General features: G+C 40.9%; 1 protein-coding gene across 1 annotated transcript in view; it reads right to left on the bottom strand.

Moving 5' to 3' along the window:
• TRPC7 (transient receptor potential cation channel, subfamily C, member 7) overlaps nucleotides 1-23,927 on the bottom strand; it is a gene marked incomplete at its 5' end in the record, with an annotated part of 32,319 nt that extends 8,392 nt beyond the window's left edge. Inside the window, 6 exons of the mRNA XM_010287902.1 lie at nucleotides 203-424; nucleotides 3,286-3,481; nucleotides 9,735-9,999; nucleotides 11,925-12,158; nucleotides 17,648-17,864; nucleotides 23,763-23,927. Of these exons, the coding sequence (XP_010286204.1) occupies nucleotides 203-424; nucleotides 3,286-3,481; nucleotides 9,735-9,999; nucleotides 11,925-12,158; nucleotides 17,648-17,864; nucleotides 23,763-23,927 (1,299 nt within the window). The remainder of the gene's footprint in view (nucleotides 1-202; nucleotides 425-3,285; nucleotides 3,482-9,734; nucleotides 10,000-11,924; nucleotides 12,159-17,647; nucleotides 17,865-23,762) is intronic.
• Nucleotides 23,928-24,333: the final 406 nt, after the last annotated feature.

Raw genomic sequence — 24,333 nt, forward strand, 5'->3', positions numbered from 1 at the left:
GTCCAGACAGGGCCTAGTATAATGAGGCCACAAGTCTGGGAGGACCCTCCAGGTGCAATGTAATACAACTAACATGGAATGATGAGGCTAAGTAAGAGGCTGTGCTGTCCCTCATCTACCTGTGTGCCATGCAGCCCCCTCCAGAAGGTCCATGGCATGAATCCTTTCTACAAAGAAGGTGAAAAGTGAAGATACAACATACCCGTTGTTTGGAATTCAACATCCCCATCTCAAGATCATTTTCACAGTTTTTGGCCTTAGATTTGCAGAGTTTTATGAGGCACATTTTTATTCTCAGTATGAGATAATAAAATGATTTAGGGCTTGGCACTAGATTAAAAGGAGCAGGTAAAGTCCGTCCTTCATCAAAGTAGGATAGCCAGAGCTTAGCACGTGCAAACTTCCACTCCACATCTGCGTCCTCCTTGGGAAGGGAAGAGAGAAAAAAACACAACACCCAAACACATAATTAGTAAGTAGGAAGGAATTTAGCTATGACAACGACAAATGTACGGGTAGGATTTAATTAGAATTGGGTTTCTTTGTCAAACCAAGACCCCTGCACATGAAGTATCTTTGCAGGCTTCTCTGTGGTGATCTCAAAATAAGGAAAATTTGGACAAAGCGATGGATAAACAGGAACCATAAGCCCTCCAAATACTAGACTGTTTCCTATTTTCTTGGCTATCAAAGGGGTTGTCTTTCAGTAACAGTTTGGTGCTTGTGCTATGCTGATAAATGAATATATCAGAATATATATGGAGTCATGTAAAGCAGAAGAAATTGTTATGTGCACAACAACAACAACAGCAACAAAGACTGTCTCTGATTACCTGCGACACTATCTAACTGCCAGCTAACTGTTATCTCTGCATTGGCCAGGAATCCCCCGTAGAAGAGGCTGGGTTGCGGATTTCTTCTATCACTAGCTGATTTCCTCGTGGATCCTCTTTGCATTCACCATCACATATCCCTAGATCAATACACCTTAATTCTATTACTCTTCACCTCTGGCCACTGATGAAGGTGGAGAAAAAGTCTGTCACGCAGTGCCTGTGAATCTCCTTTATGAACTATCAAGGTGGGCCAGGATCACTTCCAAGTACAAGGGCAAAGTCAGCACATGCTTTATGGATCTGCTTGGCATTTGTATAGGAGGAGGATAGTCAGGGCCATGTATCAGGCAAAAGAAAAGATGAGAGACAGCTGCTCTACAGCTGTTTTCATTGTGGTCTATATGGAAGCCAGCAGCATCAATAGAAGTGTGGGTCTGCCAACACCCTGCACTCATGTACATCTGTGTTCTGCTGAAATCAGTAACCTATGATTACTCTGTACCTCTGAAACCCAGTCAAACACTGGCATAACACAACTGAGATTAAATTTGCCACAGTTACAGCGATATGTCTTTGCCAATGGAGCGGCAGTCGCTTCTGCAGTTTGGTTTTCTCATTGTTTGGGGTTGCACCTCACAGAAGGCTTAAGCTGAATTACAGTAGAAATCAGTTGTGAATGGTTTTGATGCTTTTCTGTTAAGCACTTAAGAAGCTACTGATGGAAGTAGTTCTGACTTCTGACTGGCAAAACGATTTTTTCTTTCCATAAACGCAAAGTTGGCTGGAAGCACTAATATTTGAGGCATAAACAGAAAAAAACCAGAAGCAGCTGAAGAGAGATGTTCAATGAAGAGCATGAGAATATCGTCTTGTCACTCCAGCTAACAGTAAAGTATGTCCCCACTGACCGTAATGGAATTTAATTTCTAAGTAATGACCATCCTCTGTCGTTATTGACATTGCTGTCATCAGATAAATGCATTGGCAAAACTTTGCAACTACACTCTGCAGTCAGTAGGATGACCCTGTCTTTCATCTCCCTACTGAGGATTGAAAGGAATTCGCATGAGATTTACTAGTTTTTCCCAGTCCTCAAGCAGGAGGATCTGGGCCAAATTGCTCACACTTACTTTGCTTGCTGATAGTTACAGATAGCCTTTAACAAAGATTTGAAAACTTCCATGCAGTCAAGAAGGATTATAAAGCATTTTTCCAGGAAAATGGTCATCACAAAGTTTAGACTAGAAAGTTAATATAGACCATCTATTCAGATATTTTTAGAGATTTTTTGTGAGAAACTTTCAAGAGCATCTCTACCTACTACAATAAACTAGAAAATGCAGTAAGAGGCTAAGACCCCTTCAGACATAAATCTTGTTTCAGTAGAAGAGGATTCAGGAAGCGGCTTGATATTAAGTGAGTAGAAACCTTTGGGGAAATGATTGCCTTCTGCATGCTGGAAAGCTTCTGGGGCAGAGAACATATGTAAGGTCTCTCTGATATTTAGACTCAGCTACACACACACAAGATAACGTTATATTTGCACTACGGTACATGGATGAATCAGACATTACAGTGAGAAGATATTTTCAATTCTGGCCTCTTGCAGTGTCAGGTTATGAGGGGAAACTAGAACAAATAATATAAACCCCACTACAGAAACTTGACATTTCACAAATCAAAAGAAAGAGGTGACTCAGCATTAACATCTAAATATTTGGGTTTTTTCTGCCTTTATTTACATTAGCAGGGAGTTGTTTATGTCCAAAGCATTTAACAGATCCGGTCTGCTAATAGCAATATTACTGAACAAGGTTGGTAAGCCCTGCAAATGCCTTTCTGCAGAAATGTATTTGTTTCCCTTGAGGGCTGTGTTCATATCCTTTAAAAGTTGCTTTTTGTGAATGTTCATGCAGTTATGTTTTGCAGACCTAGACACTCCTTAAAAAAATCTATAGCAAGGTTGTATACCTGGTAGTTGGAAAATACGAAATCCTTAAATATGCATACATGAGTTTCAGGTGTAGATGGGCTTGGGCGTTTAACCAGTAAAAAACAGGGCAAAAAGCCAGAAGAAATATTACTCAGTCTGTTATAAGTGAACAACACAGCTAAAGTAACACACATGGATAAATTATCATAACTGACACAAGGAGCAAAAATATCACAAACCGCTGACATTAAATACATGTAAAGGAAATTTGCTTTATTCACAGATGGTCATTAAAAACAAGGAAGTTGAAGTTGTTCTAGAAATGATTCATTTTAATTATTAATCCAATCGGAATTTGAGGATAGACACAGCTTTAACTCTTACCCAGTGTAAGATATGTATTTCAACAGCATTAATATTGCATATGGAACAAGCTACATCTTCCTTGGTTTTTTTACCAGTCATTGTCAGTGATAATTAAGTACATTGAGTTTGTAATCTAATGTCTTATCTTACCTCAATTTCCTGATAGGAGTTGTTGATCATGGCTATTAGCATATTAAGCAGCACCACCACCATAGTCACGTTATATACTCCATAGAGTACATATCCAATATTCTCAATGAATTTGTGATCGTACTTGAGCACCACAGATATCACTTCAGATAAGCCAAATATTGACCAGAATAAGGTTTTAAAACTTTCTTCTACCCTAAAAATAAAACAAACAATCACCTTATAGAGTTGACATCAGATTAGCCAGGTCAAATGTTAGTAATAAAAGTGGCAATCCACCAATACAAATATGGTGCCTTGGCGCAGGCTTTGCAAACCATTATCCATCACCCAGGGATGTGCCAAATCCTATTTCCGGATTCCTTTCCGGATATGATAAAAAAATATGACTACTGGTTAATACTATAAAGTTACAGTGCAGATATTTGCTCTATCTGTTCTTCTCAGGTGTATTATTTGTCACTTGGATTTTGTGTCCCTATTAAGGACTTCTCCATGGGCAAATTGTACTTTGAAACTTTCTATGTAGGGCTTTTTACTTCTACTTGCTCACCCTTTTCTCATCCAGAGAAGGCAGGCAGAGATTATCTGGGAAAGGGAAGAAGCTTGACCTTCTTTTATGTGGTTTCCAGGGCAGAAGACAAGCATTACTTTTTACTGAGGAAAAGTTCTGATTTGTGGCATTGATATGAAGAACACAGAGTGCAAATATAGCCAGACCATAGTCTGATGTTCTTCCCATCCTGCTTTGGGACTGCAAACAAATCAGGCACTCAAGCATTTCTAGCAAAAATTTGAAAGTAAGGAGTGGTAAAAGATGTTGCAGAGAGGCATTGTAATACGATTGTTATCCTTGCTTGAAAGTAGAAAGAAACCAGAGGAAAATAAAAAGGTTGAAAGATAAGGAAAAAAAGAGGGGAATTATTCGTTGATGAAAAGAAGTTGGGCTGGAAAGGATGTGGCTGGACTGACAGGTCAAAAGGAGAGTCTGATGCAGAGGAATCAAAGCCATAACCGGCAGAAGGGAAGCAGCCCCAGCTGAAAAGGAAGGAAGGAAGGAGGAGGAGGGACGCTGGTACTAAATTTTTTAGCAGTTTGCTTAATTTTTAATTTAGAAGCAATTTTGCCTTCACTGAACAGTCCTTAGCGTGTTAACAGAGGATTACGTCCCCTCTGCCCCTGCCTGTAGGAGGTAAACACCTTGAAGAAAACAAGGCCATTGGCAAACTATTTTGATGAATTTTTTTTTACCAGGGTGGCAGCTTAATCCTACTAAATCTGTTTATAAAAACAGATTATAGGCACAAAGTATGACATATCCCAAGGGAACAATAAGCTTTACATCAACTCCAGTATCAATTACGCCGTGTATAAAAGCAAGAGAAATTAATTTCAACCCTTTGAAAGGCTAGTACAGAGCTGTGGGCAATCCCTTTCTGCCACAGCAAACTGGTATTTCTCTCCCAACATAACTTACGGCATTCCATATTACATTTACAAGTAATAGTAGACTGCAGTAACTATTTAGGTATCATACTCGGCCAGCGTAACTGCAGTGACCTGTGGGGAGTAACCTAAGTGGTGTTTCAAGTAGGTGTTGCCCAACTTCATTTAAAATGTGGCTTTCCATCAAGCCTCCGTGACACCCAGAGTCGCTGGTACCATGTTCGCTCCCCCTTGCTGCTTTGCCTGAGGCAAAGACACGCTTGTGGGATGAGCTATGACTGTCCTGCAGACAAATGCCACCACTTTTCCACTTGCTGGACATTTCCCCTCCTGTAACGCTTCGCTCTTGTCTCACGTCCTCACCCGCAGCAAAGGGCAGCTGGCGGTAACGCATCAGATATACGCTTCACTTTCATGGTAGCCATCTGGCCAGTGCTTATTCTATTAAATGTTGTGCTTTCCAGCCAAAGAATACGTATAACACCAGAAATCTTTGGCTTTGAAACCCACCACCTAAGTCACTTATCAAACTGATAGAAACCATAACCCCCAGCCTCCATCCCAGCTGCACCCTGCTATTAACCTTCCCTTTTTAATTGGGAAAGGTTCCCTCAGTTTTCCATCCTGCTGGCAGATTTTAATACAATGTGTCAACTCTGCTTCTATTCCACAGCTTAAGCATTAACCTTTGTTCTGGAGACGTGCCAGATTCTGCTTGAAAAGTTAATTACGGAGTGTGAGGGGCCCTGGCCGCCCGGAGCAGGCAGGCAAGGGACAGGGCACGGGGCTCGGGTAGTCCTTCCTCCCGGTGCCAGGCGAAGGATCAGTGCCAATGGTGATGGGACAGGGACGGCGGTGTGAGAAGTGGAGCTGACCTGTAGCACCCCAAAACAGTGCTTAGCAATGCCCCCAGGCAGATGCAGGTCTCCCTCTTATAGAGGAAACATTTCCAAGGAGACCTTGTACTAGTCCAGCCCCCGCTCCAAAAAGGCTGGATGGCTCTTTCTCTTTCCCAGAGATTTGGCACAGGTCACAGGGAACATCAGCTCGGCTTTTTTTTTTTTTGAGAATATCTCACTAAAACACAAGACAAGGATGTCTGAGGCCAAGTTCTCAAAGATTCCAAGATGCTGATGTGTCTCATTCTTGCCAGCTAAGCAATTTACCCCCTTCCTGCAAGGTCAGCAGGAGTTTTATCCTTCTCAAAGGCAGATAAATGAAGGAATGGAGGAAGTCAGGAGTCCTGCCCAGACTGACAGCTCCTGGCAGCAGGAGGATCTGGCTGTTGGCAGATTGACTGATGCTCCCTGTGGAGACGAGTACTCCACACTCTCTCTCTACCGTGGTAGAGTAGAGAAGAGAGCAGAGAGATTTTTTTGTTTCAATATACATAGTCCTGTGAAAGTTAAATAAAGATTTTGCATCAAGGAAGAAAATAGACCATAGGCAATCATGTAGTTGCAGATTTTCCTTGTATCTGTAAACAGCAGTGTGCTGTTCATCAAAAAACATCATAGCAAGGCTATGATTTCATGTCAGCCTTGTGTCCTCCTCTTTAAGAAAGCTTAAGGCATCCTTTCAGACTGATTTATTTCCTTAAATTGATCGGTTGAGGTTTAACTGCCAAAAAAGCAATGCAGTCAATACAATCTACAAAAATATCACATTTTGACAAAGTAAAATGAGAAGAAAAAAAGCCTTCAAGCCTCGAAGTAACATTGGCACTGAACAGTGAGTCACATCTCCCTTTGGGGAGAAGGAGACAGAAAACCTCGCTTGTAGCCTTCAGCCTGATTTGTGATGTGGAAAGCAGGATGAACACAATCAGTCTTGCCTCCGTTTCAATTTTGTTTGCATAGCTCGTTCTTAATTACAGGCTCTTTTGAGAGCTGTGTTCTGTACACAGCATACAATAAACAGATAAACATAGTTGGGGTCAGTTGGAACAGTCATGAAAATGGTCTATTTTTCAGCATTGAAGTACTTCAGAAAAATTTTGAAAGGATTCCATGGTTAGATAAATAATCTCTGTATTTAACAGTATGAAGTGAAGTCTACTGCACCTTTATTTCTTTTGCATCAAGAAAATTAAAATGGAAGAAATGACAGAAACTTTGCATGATAACTCAGTTCAGAGGCCACTGGGGTGCTACGTGCTTGCTCTGTAGATGGCAACACAACCAAAACCGAGCACATGATTTCAAAAGTGCAATAGCAAGGGAAAATGAAAGTTAAGTTATACCAAACATTCACTGATTGTTATCACTAGAACTAAGCAAGCAATTCCCTCTGAGTGTTATTTGGACAACTGTACACTCTTTTCTGTCCTGGGAAGCTGTGGTTTTCTTAAGTGTGTCATTCAAAGTTATTTCAACGAGTAGCTCTTTGTCTGTGAGGTTTCCCCCTGAGGCTATCCAGTGAGCTGTCAGTTCAATGCCCTTTGAAACTGGCCGCAATCAATAAGCGCACAAATCCAATGGGTCTTTTTCTGTCATGACTAGCCAAGTGACCGCTGAGAATCAGGTCCCATAGTTGAATGGGCATATTTTTGAGTATAAAATTGCTTTCTGAAAAATTTCACCCACCCTCATTTCGCCCCACCTCACCCAAGTCATAAACATGCCTGCCACAAAATGCATTCAGTGAAGTCACAGAAGGTTATGAGGACACCAAAGTAAGCATTATTCTTCTTTGCTCCAGTGAATTTTCACAACAGTTGAGTTACTTATTCAGCTCTAATACTGAAATCTTCCTTCTATTTCATGAAGAAATTAATTGCAGCAGGAGCCTGCCATGTTCAGCAAGGCCCACAGGCAGCTCACAAAAACTAGAGAAGGAAATGTCGCTAGAATTGGTAGCTGCCCATCTGCCAATATAACCTTGTCATTAGCTGTTTAGAATTGTTTGAGTCTGTATGCCTCAGGGTTTCTAGCTTGTTGAATGAGAAGGATTTTCAGGATGAATGTTAATCTATTCTCTTTGTTTCATATGATGAAAGGGCTCATTTTCACTGATCATCATTTGACACTCCCGTGTGTTTAAATAATCAGAAGAAAGTAAGTCTATTTTAAATCTCTTCCAAATTCTTAGAAGGAAAATTTATGCTCATGGAAAATTGGCTTCATAACAACATGAAGTCCCTCCAGGGTAAGAAGTTACCAGGCTGAAGTTAAGGAGGAAGAGCACTGCCTTTTGACAAGACTCTCCCCAATCCAAACATCCCTTGGGCATTTAAGCAATCTTTCTCCAGTGAGCAGTTATCATTTTAGTCAATGTTTGCTCATTATTTCCATCAAAAGATAGTAACTACTGGAAGATGCACTTAGGTAACGAGTGCTGATGAGAGAGTCATTGCATCAGAGACTGGAATTTGTTAGCAACGCCTGGGGATACCAGAACTGAGGGTTACTGTGCCACCAGGCAGTCAAGGACAGTTATCGACTCAACTTCTCATTAACTCCTGTGCTTCAAGGGCATTTCCTCTCCAAACAAGAAGCAAGTCACATACCACACACTCAATTTTCTTCTACCTTTCTAAGGAGCACGAATAAATGTAATTGCATTTGGCTTCATAAATCCTTCCATTAAAATGTATCCTGAGGTTACAGGAGAGGTCTAGAAGGCATGTTTGGCTCAATTAGAAAAAGCAAACATTATGTTGCAAGGTGCATGTTGCATAACAGGGTGGTGTGGTAAAACTGGCTCCGGTGTATTTGGAAGGAAACAGCCACTTGCAGGACAGAAATGATGCTGAAAAGGTCATTTCTCCTAGAGGAGCTATGAACTAAGCCCTCAGCTTGCTGTGTGACATGTTAGAGAAATGACACATCAAATGCCAGCTGCTGTTTGCGCTGCATCTAGTAAATGCCGTGGGTTCAGGCACTAGAAGCGTGGCGTGGCTGCCTGGAAGTCAGATCAAAGCAGGGGGAAAATATTATGCCGAGCTTTTCTCTTCCCTCACAGACAGGTGTGTGGGAAGGAAAGTCCTCACCATGTCCCTAAGGCAAGTCATGGTGGTTTTGTGAGACACAAAGCTGACTGCCACGGTGATATGCTGGTGCCACACTGCAGTGCAAGGGAGGTGGCTTTCCTGCGGATGCATGGGACACATCCCTCAGACACGGCAGAGTACCAGGCTGTGTCCCCCTCTGAAAGCTCCTTCAGGACCTCAACTGTCCCCCACAGGGTTGGGGTTTGGCTTCCCAGGGTCCTGGAGAATCAAGACTGCATTTTGTCTTACCTCTGAAGGGCTGTAGGCTTTCCCTTTTCAAAAGCAGCCTCAGTCGGAATCTCATTCCAGAAGCATTTGCCAACCTCTTTCTCGTCCTGACATCCCTGACAAGGTGGAGATGGCCTCTGGCACAGCCACCTACGCAGGGCTGTGCGGCCACCCAGTGATGCTGGTAGGTGAGCGTGACCCAGGCAGACCCTCTGCCCTGCGTGGCCAGTGACCTGGCATGATGTTCTGTGCAGCTTTCACACGGCCTCTGCTGAAAAGTTCCCATTCAGGATTTAAAAGACACAGCCAAGGCATCCTGGTTGGTTTTGCTTTTTTCAGCATGGCAGCTAGCAGCTGGCTCTGCAGACGTGCGCCTAATAATCACAGCTGCGCTCAGGTGGTATCCTAAACCAGACCTCACGCAAGCAAAATCCTCCCTTATTTTACACACATTTTGGCTTGCAGTTTTAAGAACAATAATCTTAGGTCTAACCTTTTCTCCACTGCTTCTCTTGACTCATTAAACTGAACATTTCACAAAACATTTTCCTGATCTGTTATTTTGATTTCCAGAAATAGCAATTTCTGAACTATACATCTCCCTGCACTCAGGCCTTGAGCTGGCTGTCGGGTCTGGAGGCTGTAGTACAAGTTTCCTTGGCAAATTCTGGGTGTGACTTCCCCACGTAGCTGGAGTAGAAACTATCTGAGCAGACCTTGCAGTACCAATGGACCAGAATGGATTGAGCCCTGCAAGAGCAGCCACTCTTCCATAGGTACTCACGTTGTAAAAGCAGGGTTGTATTTTGCACCAAGGTAGTAAGAGTAAAGGTTGAACATTCCAATCATGAAGGCCAGGAACACCATGATGAAGATGACCATGAACTTAAAGATATCCTTCACAGTCCTCCCCAAAGAGATCTGCAGGGGGCCGAAGCTTTCGTTGGCTGGAAGAATGTAAGCAATGCGGGAGAAGCTGAGTACCACAGCTATTGCATACAGTCCTTCTGAAATGATCTGAGGATCCGAGGGAAGCCACTTGTTCCTGGCTAAAACAATACACGTACATTAGGTATTAGTAACAAAAAGTGTTAGATGGAAGTTATGATGATAAATGACCCTTTTTCAAGACTGAATCTTGGTTTTGGCCAGGAGTTAAAGAAAAAAAAAAAAAGTTTGGAATAACTGGTCACTGAAGTCCTCAGTATGCTCTACACATATGGGTGAGAAGAATCAGTTATATTTTTCACATGGTAAAGATGAGAAATGAGCAAGTCATTGGGATTTACCAAAGTCACACAGCAAATAAATAGCATGGCTTTAAACAAATTTGATATTTTTTGTTTCCTAGTTGAACATCAACTGTGCTGTGCCTTTTCTATCTGAAGCTCTTGAGATGGAGAACCAAAACCACAACACAGTGGAGCTTGGCTATAGATTTGGATACAAGACACTGTGTCAATATTTGGAAAGGAAGCATTAGGGAGATTGAGATCTCTATCCGTACCATTAAATAGGAAAGTTAGGATTTGTTTGGCTAAAGTAGATATCATTGTGTGTCATTTTCATGTTATCTTTAAATTAAAACCAATTCTTGCCGTCTAGTCACTCTCATATTTTCACTTTGAAAAGCTTCTTGTTGATACCAGATATGCATCATTTATTTAATCTACTGAAAATTTGAACATTTCTATTAATACAGCTTTATAAGTGTCCTTGCATCAACTGAGCTTCTTAATGAAAAGATTGCGACTCAGAGCTAAAACATGTGACATCTTTAAGGACACAGCAGTAAACCTAGGCATTATTTTCGGTAATGTGAAGCAAACAAAAAGCAGCAGATGGAGGAATTCCCAGGATCTGGTTGGGACATTCTGTTCCAGACCCTTTGCACCTTTGTATCATGAACTCACTTTAAATGTGTTGGTGGCAAACCAGAGAGAGGAAGACCATAGCATTATCTCAGAGACCTCTTGCTTGCCTGGGCAGGGAGAGGGAAGCTTACCTTCTGAGGGGACACACCAAGCAAAAGGCTGAGCCCTGGTGTGGCCAGCTCACGGAACCACCAGCGAGCCTGTGGCTGTACACCCTGGTGTGGGCTCAGGGCACATGTCTCTGGTGCCACACGGTGCATGTCTACAGTGGATGAAGTTTCCTGTCCCAGATCTTCCTCTCCAGCCCAAGCACATCTCTAGAATAACTACCTTACAACCCTAGGGAGAAAAAGGGCCTCCTTTGTGCCCAGCTCTCTAGCTCCTGCAGCCCCTCTGTGAGCAAAATTCCTCATGTATTTTGCTTGGGGTTACATCTAGAGCTTGCAGAGGCATGCAGTGAACCCAGCCCCACACTGGGGTGGAAAGCTCTATTCATTTGTGAATATCAAAGAAAAACCATTTCAGCCATCAAAAATAATGTTATCAAGGCTGTGCTACTGCTTGCATTTCCAAATGTTAGCACTTAGAGATGGTATAGGCTCTCCAAAATAAAGATCTTCCTCTTGGAGGAGCAGCAGCTTATGGGTGTAATTTGTTTTTTTATTTCAATAATTCGTACAACTGTTGGATGTAACAGTGGTGCAGAGTGCACCAACAGTTAGAAATGCAGCTCCAGATCCTATGTTTGTTCACACATCTCCCCCCTTTCACATTTGGAAAACCAAACAGGTTCATTCCTCTGTAATTTAAATTATATTCTACTCGCTCCCAGTTCCTGATTGTTTGTTGCTCAAGCCATTTTGTCAGGATGTGATTGACCTCAGCGTAGCCTTAGCACAAGATCAGAGATCGAATGAGGCTCAGATCTCAATCGCTTTCTGACTGTTTAGGAAGATGGCTGGAATGGGTAGCTCTGAGAAGAATAATTCGGTTGAATTAGAAAAAAAATACATAAATATGGCAAAAAGAAAGCTGCTTTCAGCACTGCCACGTGTTAGCCTAGAAGAATAGGAAGCATTAGATAGCAGAAAGCATCTTACCATAAGTAAAGTAAGCAACTTCAGGGGGAAGGGTGACATTATTGAGGTCATCATCTTGAACGTACTGATCTACGTACTGTTGTGCTTCAGTTGCTTTGAGAAAAGCCATGAACCTGGCGGTGAACGATGCCACAAAGATGGACAGCATCCCAAAGTCCAGCAGGTTCCAGAGGTGTACCACGTATTCGCGTGGGCCCTCTTCCCAGATCTCCTTGCACTCTGACCATATCATGCCTGCGGAAAGGCCAAAGCACGTTTTACCAGCAAACACAGAAGGTCCAGACAGACCCATTTCCTGGCCAACAGTGGCTCCTAAGACCAAAGGAAATAACTTTTCAATTAAACTAATTTTCTTGAGAATTTTTTGTGTCATCTTTTCTAAAAAATTATTAAAAACTTTAAGCTTGGATGTCCTTTTGTGCATATGAGGTAGAAACTTCAAAATTTCACTTAAGAGTCAACGGTAACATAGATTTCTGGTGATGTCAGAGAAAACACAGTTCAGGAATACTGAAGACATTAGCAAATCCTACTAGTGATGTATTTGGAAAAAATTGACATTTCCTCTCTTGTCCCCAAAATCTCTGCTAAACTGTGTCACTGAATATGGTATTGCTTGCTCTGCTGACGTATTCTTCCTTCCCTAAAACAGTGGGTAGGTCCATCTTGAGAATGGAAAGAGATCTTTGTGAGAGAAAATCTGATCCAGGAGTAAATACAGTATGATTAGAGAAAAGGTAAGACAGAAGTTCTGCCCTTGCAGTGCTTTTCATATTAATGAGTTGTTAATTCCATACATTAAAGTCTGATCTACCACTTTGAAAACACTGAGTTTAGCATGAATTTGGGACTTTTCTGACAATAGACTTAAAAATAAACCTGAATGCCAAACCCAAAAACTCAAACGTTTTGACATCCATGTTCTACTGGGGAGTACTGGGGAGGACAGGTGAATTCAGCGGGCAAACGGGAGCCAAGATCTCAGGTCAAACTTACCAACTTGCCCAACTTGCAATCGCAGCAGGGCTCCAGGGCCAAAATCTCTCTTCTGAATAGCTAAAATATTGGAATATTTAACCCACTGATAAATATTTCCTGCACTCTATCCAATCCTGTTTCCATAGCAGCAGCAAAATCCACATTTAATCAAGCAGGAGGAATGCCTGCCAGTTTCCATGTGGCCTCCTGCAACCTTGTTCTTTTTGTGAACTCTTCTTCCATCCTCTTTGCTGGAAGCTCTCGTGGTGTGGCATGTGAATACATTTGCTTGGCTACTTCAGAGACTCCTGGAAGTGCATGGTGTCCCAAGAGGCACGGCTGAACGCTTGGTTATAGGGAAGGAAACACAAGTCAGTGTGAATCTAGCTGGAGGCTGGAGGAATGAAGAACTGCCGTTGTCGGTCCTTGTGCACGGGGAAAGTTTTGAGAGAAAAAGGAAAGCTAAGCTATTGATACCACTGGTGGCCAAGGCACCGCTAGCCTGTGACCTCCATAGTCCTGGAATATCCAGGCAGGTCCTTGGAGCTGTACCCTGATATAGGTTATGCCCCATATAGATCTGTCTTGGGAGAGAGCCTGAGGTCTGCTGAGTGCTGAGCAGAGCCAGAGGACAGGCAGGAGAGGAGCCTCCCAGCTCTTCTCCAGTCCTCAGGTGCTCGGCTAAGTAAAAGCAGGAACTTCATCCCAAGCCGTCATTCACAACAAGTAAGATTTAATAATAAATAGCGTAAGGGAGAAGGTGGAAGAATTGGTTTCTCAGGAACTGTCCTGGAGTGAGAATGAAATATTTAGAAACATTTCTAGCTAAAAAAGAAAGTATCCCAGAAGTGATAGATAGGAGATAGCCCTATGCCTCGTGCATGCAAGTTGTATAAAGGTACTAAAGCACTTCAGGAAATATCGCATGCGTGGGAACATTGCCGACCAGAGTACTTGTTCACTGATGCCCAGAAATGTCTTTTCTGGTTTAAATATTAACTCTTCCATCCAAATTTATTTCTAATCTTGGTCACTTAATATACTTAAGTCGCAGATGAATGAAGTAAAGAATGTCTAAAACTGAGAAGACTGACTAAAATTAGAATGAATCTGTGAAAGTATCACACTATTGGCCTATAATTTACATAATTCTTTTTGTCAACTGTGTGGCAATCATTTTTTAGCCACACATATGGAAATACATCTATTCAGCACAAGTAGAAAAGTTACAGTAATTATTTGGTCAGTACTGCTGAGTACTTTTATATACATCGTGAGAGAGTAATTCAAAGCATCTCTTTAAGTAAAAATACTGAGAAGAGAAAAAGCAGCTAAAATTCAGGGGATGGGATGCAAGATGGGATGGAAGAACAGAAGGGAAGGCGACTAGGGTAGAGCAGATTTGCCAGGACGTGATTACATTTCAAAGCGGTGTTTCTGAGGCCCCTGATGGCTCTGGAGAGGTTGTTTCCCTGAGCTTGACGCACAGAGAGGAGGGATATGAGCAGCTTCTGCAGGTCTCCTGTGCCTGTTCTCCCACAGCAGGGGTAATCAGAAATGTCACCTTGACAGGCATTTCTGCTTTCAGCAGGGGAAGGAGAGTCAAGCTACAGGCACACAAAGAAGAAAAATAGAAGTGTGCAAGAAGTGCTGTTCACCACCCGTGCACAAAAAGGAACAGTTTGTCAGATTTTTATATCCACTGGCCTGGTACATAAATCATGAGCAGCTGATGTTGGAGAGATGCTTTTGAGCCTTCCTGGATGCGCCAAAGTCTGTTGGATTAAGAGAGCGAGTCGTGCTCAGATTGCGTCTACCCCGAGCTTAACTGCTGCCTTGGCTGCTTTTGCAGCGAGGATTTTGTCCCTCTGAACGAAACCTCCCTGCTCCCAGTATGCACTTGTGCCCGTACTGCTCACGAAGGAAATCCCAGCCTTCCCCACTTGAAGGCAAGAAGTGGGAAGGTTCAGCCACGGGGGCAGGGGTAGCCAAGGCATACAATGAGCCACAGATGCATGAGTGGAAACTGCCGTGCCCCGTGTACGAAGGGGCACGTTCTCCTTTCAGAGCGTTGTGGTATTTCTCTGCCCTGACAGGTTTATCATCTTCAGCCCTTGGATGCTCATTGATAACAAAGAGGAGTGAGACCAAAAAGGCGTTCTCCCACTTGAAATGCGATCTGGCTGTTCATGGGGATGTTAAATGGGCTACTAACACTACCTGGCTGATAGAGCGATGCTCTACAGCCATTGCAGAGGTGCAGGGTAATGGAAAGTAAAGCCTCTGATATGGATTTTTGGAGCAGGATGAAGTGTTTGCCAGGCTGAAAGTCGTTGCCTCTGCTTGGTTTACTCCGTTACTCGCCTGCATTACAAATAGTTGGGAGAGGGAGATGGCAATGGTATCTTTTTCCATAACTCCAGTCTGAAATTCTCCTACTGGTAGTTTTCTCTTAAAAGATATACACGTGGGTCAGTTTTCGTATCTCCAGCAAAATTATTGCAGGGAGTGCTATCACAGGGTGTGCTCACTCATGGCCACACTGTGCTATGCTAATGTAGCACATTATCCTCAAATAATGCTATTCTGTACATGCGTCACAATTTTATGGTTGATAGTCAGATATCTCAGACAGCCAATTTTCTCCCCAAAAAAGAACCAAGTTCAGGGACCTGTAAACTAATTTCTCAAAAATGGTCTGCTATGGTTGGAACAAGTAATGGGTCATCAGCATTCATCATTGCTGCCACAGTATGAAGAAGAAAAAAGAACGAACAGAAACAGAAGGAAGGACTTACAACCTGAGAATAAATAAAATTACACTTTTTGATTGTACTATGAATTGAAATGTAGGTAACACACCTACACTGTTGAATCTGAAGACAGCAACTGCAGGCGTTGCCAAGTAGGATTAAATATAGCTGTGTATATTTAGTACACAAGAGTTAAATTTATAATACTTTAACATATACTTACTGTCTACTTACATTTGCCTCTCTGGAAAAGCATGTCGTGGCAACTTCACCTGTGATATTTATCTACAGCATTTACTTTTATTTAATTATATTTCTACTTACATACACATATTTGTAACAACTATAAGATTTTTGCACCAAAAGGCTGGGCAGTTCGCCGCCCTTCGTGCTTTCACGGTCCTTAAAGTTCAGGGTCACTGAACTTTATATATAGAGCTATATATAGAGCTCGGCAAGTGCCCAAGCCCCTGTGCCAGGCATCTGCAGGCCACGTGCACCAAACCTTCACCTCACGATTGCTGAAACATTATTCGAAGCTTTATGTAGGCAGAGAGGTAAAATGGCCAGAGAAGACTGGCAGTGCTGATGTAGTCAGTCATTAAAAAATCTCATTATATTCAGAAGTCGGTACAATGAATCACCTTTCTTCTCCCAGAAAAGTGAAAACCTTAGCTTTAAATGAAATGTTTTCTTCTTCAGCTCTCAGGAACTCACCAGGCAGACAGATACCTACTGCCTATAAGAAAAGAATACCTAGTCTAAAATCTAATCATCTTGTCCAACTGCTTTAATATAATATAATTTTAAAAATATATCTTACAGACTTACTCTATCCAGTCTGGCATCTATTCAGTATTTTCTAGCCTAATATCCTGTACAGGATTCTGATTATCGCAGGGAGAGGGAACAAAGAAATGGTGGCCAGGAAGTCATCAGATAGAGCAGCCCTATCCTATTTTTCAGCGGGGTTTAATGCCATCAGTACTTATGCAACAGTGGAATTATTTGCTGCAAGAAAAGAATCAAAATCATGATGGTGAGTAAAAATAGATGCAGAAGAAGTAGGCAAAGATTCTGCAGAGTTGATAAGCTCAATTTCCCAATAAATCCTCCTGAGCTTGTTTAGATTAGTGGTTCGAGGTAGCTGACCTGCCAGGAATAAATTATGCCTATAGGAAAAGTAATACATCTGAATTTGCCTAAAACTCCCTGGAAGTTTAACTTGTGCCTGTGATATACTTTTGCACTTGAAGGGCTCATCCACACGAATCCTTATTTTATAATTGTTGGGTAAATTAATTTATTTTAAAAGATTTGACTGCTGTGCTGTCCTTTCGCCAGTAACAATTTCATAATATGAATTTAATACAATCCAACTCATATTTACATGGCAGTTTTCACCACTAGATTTCAGAGTGCATTACAAAAAAGTAAATAAAAATATACCTGTTTTGCAGATGAAGAAACTGAGGTTCAGTGAATTGTAATAGGATCTCATGGCAAGGTAATAAAAAGGGCTGGTGGTCACCCACTTCCCAATGGACACACTTTCTGCTCACTTTAGATAGAGCAATGTCCTGTCGTGAAGCTGTAAGTTGCTATGACTATATTACCTTCTTTAAGATGCAATGATTAAACAGACAGAGGCAAACAGACAAAATCTATAGCACTCACCATGGAAAGTGGAAAATCAGGAAAGTGAGAATTTGCTAAGCATCATTCAATATTTTCGAAAACAGTGACCAAGATCAAAGTCGTCTTTGATCCTGTTTTAATAAAAATTCTTCCATCGACCTCTAATTTAGCCTCATGGTGGGGTTTTTTGGTTTTGGTGTGGTGTTTTTTTCTGTGAGTTTTTTTTGTTGGTTTTGTTTGTTTGTTTTTTGGGGGGTTGTTTGTTTGTTTTTTCCTTTGTCTTGTCTCTGTCATGCTATTCCTAGTCATGCTGAATTTCCCTAGAGGACTTGTAGACATTTTGTTTCTGCTTACCCAATACCCACTTCATGATCAGCAATTCTGTCCATGAGAACTGAGTTGTTTTGACTCTAAATATTTGTTTGGGATGATCTGTGATGGTCTCGTTGGGGAGATTTTTTACTCCTTCAAACCGATCTGAAGCATTCACTACTAACAGTCCAAGGAAGATTGTGAAAGAAACTGCATGTGCCACAAACTTCATGAAAGGACTTCGGAGGGTCCGTCCCAACTGCAATGAAACATACACAAGACATAAGATTTTTTTTCCCTTTTTCACCTCCTGGAAGTTTTTTTCCTATAAAAGTTTGAACCGTTTGCCCGAGGTGAAAAGGATTCAGAAACAAATTCTAGATCATGAACTAAATGGGGTTTCGATTTATTCCAAGTTGTTCTTTGCTGTTACTAGACATTATGCATTGCAGTTCAAATTATGCCCTTTGGATAATTTTCTGTGCATGGGAGTATCTTATATTGCTTCTTTAAACCTACATATAATATCTAATTGTCCTGGCCGTATGGTAAGTGGAAAATGAAGAGACAGGATGTTTATATGAGACACGTTTCTGTGTGTGTGTGTTGTATGGACATACTCGTGTGTGTCAACATAAATCCTAATGACTGGTCCTCTTCTCATCCTTACATCATTGTTATATATTAGAATCTCTTTTTAATGCTGAATTCTTGGTTTATTAATGATGTCTAGGAAATAGCCTTCTGTTTGAAGATTTTTTAGTAATGCTTTTAATATGCTTTGGTATGATAGTCTTCTCTCATAATTACTACCAAAGCTGGAGATTCACTCCCCACACAAGGATTTATTTCAAGACATTAAACCAAGAATCAAAGCAGCAGATCTCTTCACTATAGCTAATATTTATTCCATTCTGTTTGAAAAGCTTTTTTTATTAATTAATTTAAATAACACCCTTTTCATTTTACATTTTCTGTGATCTAAGAAAACATTACTCCAGAAAGATGTCAGAGTAGAAGCATTTTTAGGAGCGCAAGGACTGATGCCTGTGGTGTTGGAGACAACAGACAGCAATGGAAGTGCCGTCCTGCATGTGCCCTTTCCAAAACCCCCTCAAGGCAAATGAGAATGTTTTTTGCAGTATATTACTCATTGATTCATTTCCCTTGATGACAAGGTATCCTCAAAATTTTCTAAATATCTACTAACTTGATCATAAAACTTCATAGGAAATACGAAAAAGGACTGAAAAAGGAAATTCCTGGTTTTCTTACTTATCTTCAGTAGGAGCTTTGTTCAAAGCCCAGGCCTCTGGTCATTACAGAGCAGGAAATATTTTAAAAACAAGGCTCTTTAGGTTAACAGAAATGTAAAAGAAGCTTTATGATTCTGGTTCTTATTTCTTTTTCTTCTCTGAATTTTTAAAATGTCAAATAAATCTTTTATGAAGTTGATTGATGGAATAGTAAATCCTATTGGACAGTTCGCATGTTTCTAAATACCAGAAAGACTTCCCAATAAAGAAAATGAAAAAAAAAATCTGCTTTATCCCTGAGCCCTGATTAACATGCTTGCTTTTTTGTGAGGTCGATAAGGATGTGTTTAAGTGGGTAGATATTACACTGAATCAAAATGTGAGTTTCTTTAGTCTTGTCTGGGAATATTATGGCAGATGTAGGAGTAAATGAAGTGTGTTAAAGCCAGCCCCAACACCTGTGATGCTGGTCCACTCCTCTGCTGTAAACCTTGCTGTAGCGTTAGTTCTCAACAGCTTGTTATGGCTGGTGTTGCGTAGATTTACGTTTTGTAGCAGAACTTACATTTCCAGTGCAGAGCTGATGGGGTGATGGGATATGTTTGAACAATGTCCCACACTGTAATAATCTCAGATGGCTTCCTCATATGACTTGTGTAAGAGAGTTTAGAGAAATTGCAAGAGTAAAGTGGAACAGCTATGGGCACATGGGGCCTTACCAAGAAAGTTTTAAGAAAGTGCATTTGAAATCTGTACAAGACTCTTCTCTACCCTGAATTCACTAAAAGAGAAAAAACACTTTCTATTGAACCATGAATTCTCTCAAAATAATTAGACTTTTTCTGCTGTCTATAGAAGCTTAAAAAAAGAAGAGACTTGAGATTAAAGTAGCACAGCCTTGGTTATCAGAGAAATAATCTCATGTGTTACAGAACCAAATTAATTCTGTGTGTAATTTCACTTAGTTCTTCTACTGATTTAACAAAAGTCTGCATTTAGTCAGTGTTACATCAGCATTTTATCCCCTTTATTACTGTGGAAATTTTTTTCCTTGAGCTGATGCTTTTCAAATCTTCTCAGAAATGTGATTTTTAACTAAGAGCTACAGGAGGTGAAGGTGTTGACTAGAATATTCTGTAAAAAATTAATGAAGCGTCGATTCCTCCACTCCACCTAATGCTTTATGACAGTAAGATATATTTTTCAAGCAACATGATACAATTAAACTCAAAGGGTGCAACAACTTGGATGTATCAATTTCTCAATTACTTTTTAAAATCAAAATATCATCTTTCATCAAATCAGGATTGCAGGGAAGTTCCTGACTCTCACTGTTAAGACAGAAACGCTGTCAGTCTGTGAATACAAAGATTCATTCTTAAGAGGCTAGTCCGTTTCATGACTTAGTATCCTATCTGTATTATAGGAACATAACGAAGCGCACAGGCATGTTAAAAAGAAAACATATAAAATGTGATAGTGAAACAAATTTTCGAAATGCACAATAATCTCAACTCCAAGAGAAAGGAACAAATAACTATAGAAATCTCATAAAGAAAAAAGCCATTATTATTTTCAGTACCATGTTCATAGGAAGAGCATGAAAAATATTGTTGTAGAAACAGTATGTAGCTCAACCGGGGAGGAAAAAAAAACAGAGTAAAAAAGCTTTAGGTACAGCTTTAGGTGGAGTGAACCATTAAAGTTCCAGTGCTTGAACGACTCTGGCTCTGTCCCAGCAGGAGCTACAGTCCATAAATCCCCAGCACAGCTACATGAAAGCCAGAGAACCACCCAGGCAATGAGAGCTGTATATAAATGATCTCTGTTGCTGTTGTAATATTTAAGTGTGCACTTCAACCATCCAAAGGAAAAAAAAAAAACTTTTTGAAGTTCTGCAGACAATCCAAACAGCCCTGCTTGCTCTGGTCATTATATTTTTGGGCAGCAGACTGCGCAATTTTTCCATTCTCTCTCTTATGTTCTTTTTTGATCACCAGTGAAACACTTTTCGGGCACCAACGTATAAAGCAACAGTTCATTTCGGAGTCACAGCCTCCATGAGATTGATGAGTCAACACAGGATATTTTAGGATAGGATGGGCTTACAGTCCACAGTTCATGTCAACAGTTTGTGCATCCAGAAGAGAATGAACGACTGACAATAAAATTGCTTTTAATAAAGAAAGCTCTGTGCAATTGAATGCAAAAGAAGACTTAAAATTTCAGTTGCACACTCCAGTTAATATTATTTACTAAATCTTCAAGGGTGGTATTTGGTATATTCTAACCCTGCAGAGATTTATTAAAGAATGTTTTCGGTTAGCGAGTAAAGGCTTGAAAACGTATTCCTTACTAAGGTGCACCAGTGATGGAATTATTTTCAGTTATGAAGTACTTTATTACCCTATGTGAACCGGCAGAATTTGACCAATACATCTTAAGAATGTGTTATGCAATAGTATTGGCCAGGACAGCTCCTGTAAGCAGTATTCCACCTTACAGGGGTTTGCTTCTTTTTTTTTGCTGTCTTAGTCCAGAAATGAGTCCCTGACTCATGCATGGGCATCCATGTGTCTTTTAAGTCAGGTCTGATTTGATTTAAGTTAAATATCTCAGCTGATTGTTACTATGGAAAAATTATTTCATTAAATTGTAAAACATAAACATAAATACATAAACTTGTAAAATTGACCAGGACAAAACCGGGCTGCTCAGAGCATCATGCGCAAATCTTCTGTTAACATGGTCATCCTTTCAGCGGCTACGCTGCCTATGTAAAACTGTCTGCGATAACACGAGAGGGTACAAAGCTCATGCATCAAACCCTCAGCCCTTGAACCTAATAATGATGATTTTGGGTGAAGTACCAATTCACAGGGGAAAAATGCATTCATTATTCAGTTATTTCTATCAGAGGCCCCAATCAAAAATCAAGACTACATTGTTCTGATCAGTGCAAACCCATGCATTAAAAGACAATTCCTGCCTGAAAGAATTTTCAATTTGACTTTATGATAGAAGGTTACTTATGGTTTTTCACAGTCTAAAGTGGAGTGAAAAGAAAGGGACATTGAAAAATGAGAATGCACAAAGGTTTAGTGTAATGAAATCACAGTCGATGAAAAGTTAAGTCCCCCTCTCTTCATTTAAAAAAAATTTTAATACACTTACCTCAAGAAATTAAAGTCAAATAACTTTCTCAATCATTCATTTCTGCTGTAAGACCGATTTATTTTGAATTATTTTCTTCAGTTTTTTCCCCCTTACTTTTATGCTTCTCATTTAAATTCTACACTTATTTCTAGTCTAATTGTTCTCTCCACCTATTGCTATATTCAAATGCAATCTCTGTAATTCTGAAAATGAACCACAAGTATTGCTGTTGGCTGGTGTATCATCTCCCAGCACATTCAACAGAGGGGAAGGAAATTAAACAGCTTCATAAATGCCTTCTAGACTGAGGTCTGACATAAAGGAATCAGCGTGGTAATTCCACACATGACCTTCCTCTGCTACCTAACCAAAACCACCCACAACACAGCCCTGCTTTCACATGCCCTTCTCTGGGTGAAACCCTGTCCAGTATTCATTAAAGATGTGGGGTTTTGTGTTGATACAAACCTTGATAAAATGACATTTCATTCTCAATTCTCTAAGAGAAAGTACTTTTCTTGGAAATATTTTGGAGGCCACCAAGCCTTAAGCATGTTTTACTGTCTAACTCAGATGTTCTTGGAAGAGTGTTTTCAAAAGGTTTGTCTCATTGCACCAACATAAATATTTTCCAATTGTAGTCTTTCCTTAATACCCGTCCATGGATCTATAAGTTCTCGGGCTTGACTAATTCAGAAAGAATTCCTTGCTGGCTTTTAAAGGAAATGGGAGAAGATGCTTTCAAGAATGAATAAATTACCAGCACCAGGGGTAATTTTGATCAAATTTAAGTACCTTTGATAAGCCTCATGCTGAAGACCTTTACCTTGTAATGGATAATGTTGCTGACTATGTGAATGTGAAATGATCTTCTTCCCTGCCACGCCTTTCTTCTGTGGCAGGAATAGTGAAAAAGCTATTTATCACTCAGCTGTACACCAATTTATCTCCACTTGCTTGAGCAGAATCTTTCAGGACGGAAACCTTATTACAGATTTCATACCACAGACAACTCAAGCTTTTACCTAAACTGTGGCTGGCTCTGGTCCTTTGACGTCTAGGTCTTGGCAAAACTCTCCTGCTCCATCTGATGCTGTGAGATATACCACAGCCATATTTAGGTAAGCAGTTAATTTTCCAAGTTTCATTATCTTTTCCCTCAAAACCATAAAGGTTGTATGACGAGTCTACTCTTCTCTGCAGCACTAAGCAGTCCCCTGGGGCTTGCCAGGGTTTCAGGCACATGTGTCATAATAATGCTCCACTAACCAAAAATACAAGATGAAAAAGAAGAAGGAAAGGAAAGAAAGGAGCCCTGAAATAGGAAGGAACCGGCAACAAAAAGTACTTAAAAGGAACAAGAGTTTAAACATCAGAGTTAACTGAAAGGTCAACAAAGCTCTTCTTTAGTTATTCCCCATTTTGGCGGCTATTCTATTCTTTCTTCACCGCAGTCCCGTGATGTTATCTCCTATACATTCCTTGTTGTTCCTACTCTTTTTTTGTCACCCATTGTCTTACCCTCTTCCCCCACCTCTCCACCTTTATTACCTGTAATGATGAACCTCAAACCCTGCCTAACAGCGCCTGCATATCAAGCAGCTCCCCAGGTTTGCTGTCCTCTGGGGCAGTCTTAGAGGACAGCGTGAATCACTTCCCAACAGCATTACAGAAAAATATGTGACTTCATTCCAGGCCCCAGATAGAAATGACCATAAAACCCATGCACCTTAACGAGTCTGTACCTTGCTGCAGGGAGCGATCCAGTAGGCTATGGCGAGGAAGGGCAGGCCGATGGAGACCCCAAAGACAGCCAAGAACTTCACAGCTATAGACTGCTGCCGTAAGCCTGAGAGGTTCTCGTACCACATGGTGAGCAATTGCTGCTGGCAGTTGGGGTGAGCAACAAACTGTAGGAGAAGTAGAAAGAGAATCATGAGTAGCATTGTCTGAAGAGGGTGAGATTTCAGTGAATAGCCTGCTGCACTTGCCAGTGGAACAAGACAGGGTGCGTCTTTGCTGTCCAGCATAGCTTATGGTGCCACGAACACAAAACTGCAAACCAGGCACACAAAATCCCCAGGTACTGACAGAAGGTGCTTCATTTCTGCCTCTTGGCTTCTCTAGATAAAAGTTTTGGTAGACAGCAGGCCGTCTAGGTCAAAACCCAACATCCATCAGTGACCAGCACTGACAAAGTACCTCTGTGGGGTCAGCACTTACATCTGAGACAGTCTACATTGAGATTCAGAAAAGACACAGAAAGGCACTTTGATGTCAAGCTGAAAAAAACCCTCTGACAACCTGCTAACGACA

Source organism: Phaethon lepturus, unplaced genomic scaffold, assembly GCF_000687285.1.
Source record: "Phaethon lepturus isolate BGI_N335 unplaced genomic scaffold, ASM68728v1 scaffold42565, whole genome shotgun sequence".
In the NCBI taxonomy this organism is placed as follows: domain Eukaryota; kingdom Metazoa; phylum Chordata; class Aves; order Phaethontiformes; family Phaethontidae; genus Phaethon; species Phaethon lepturus.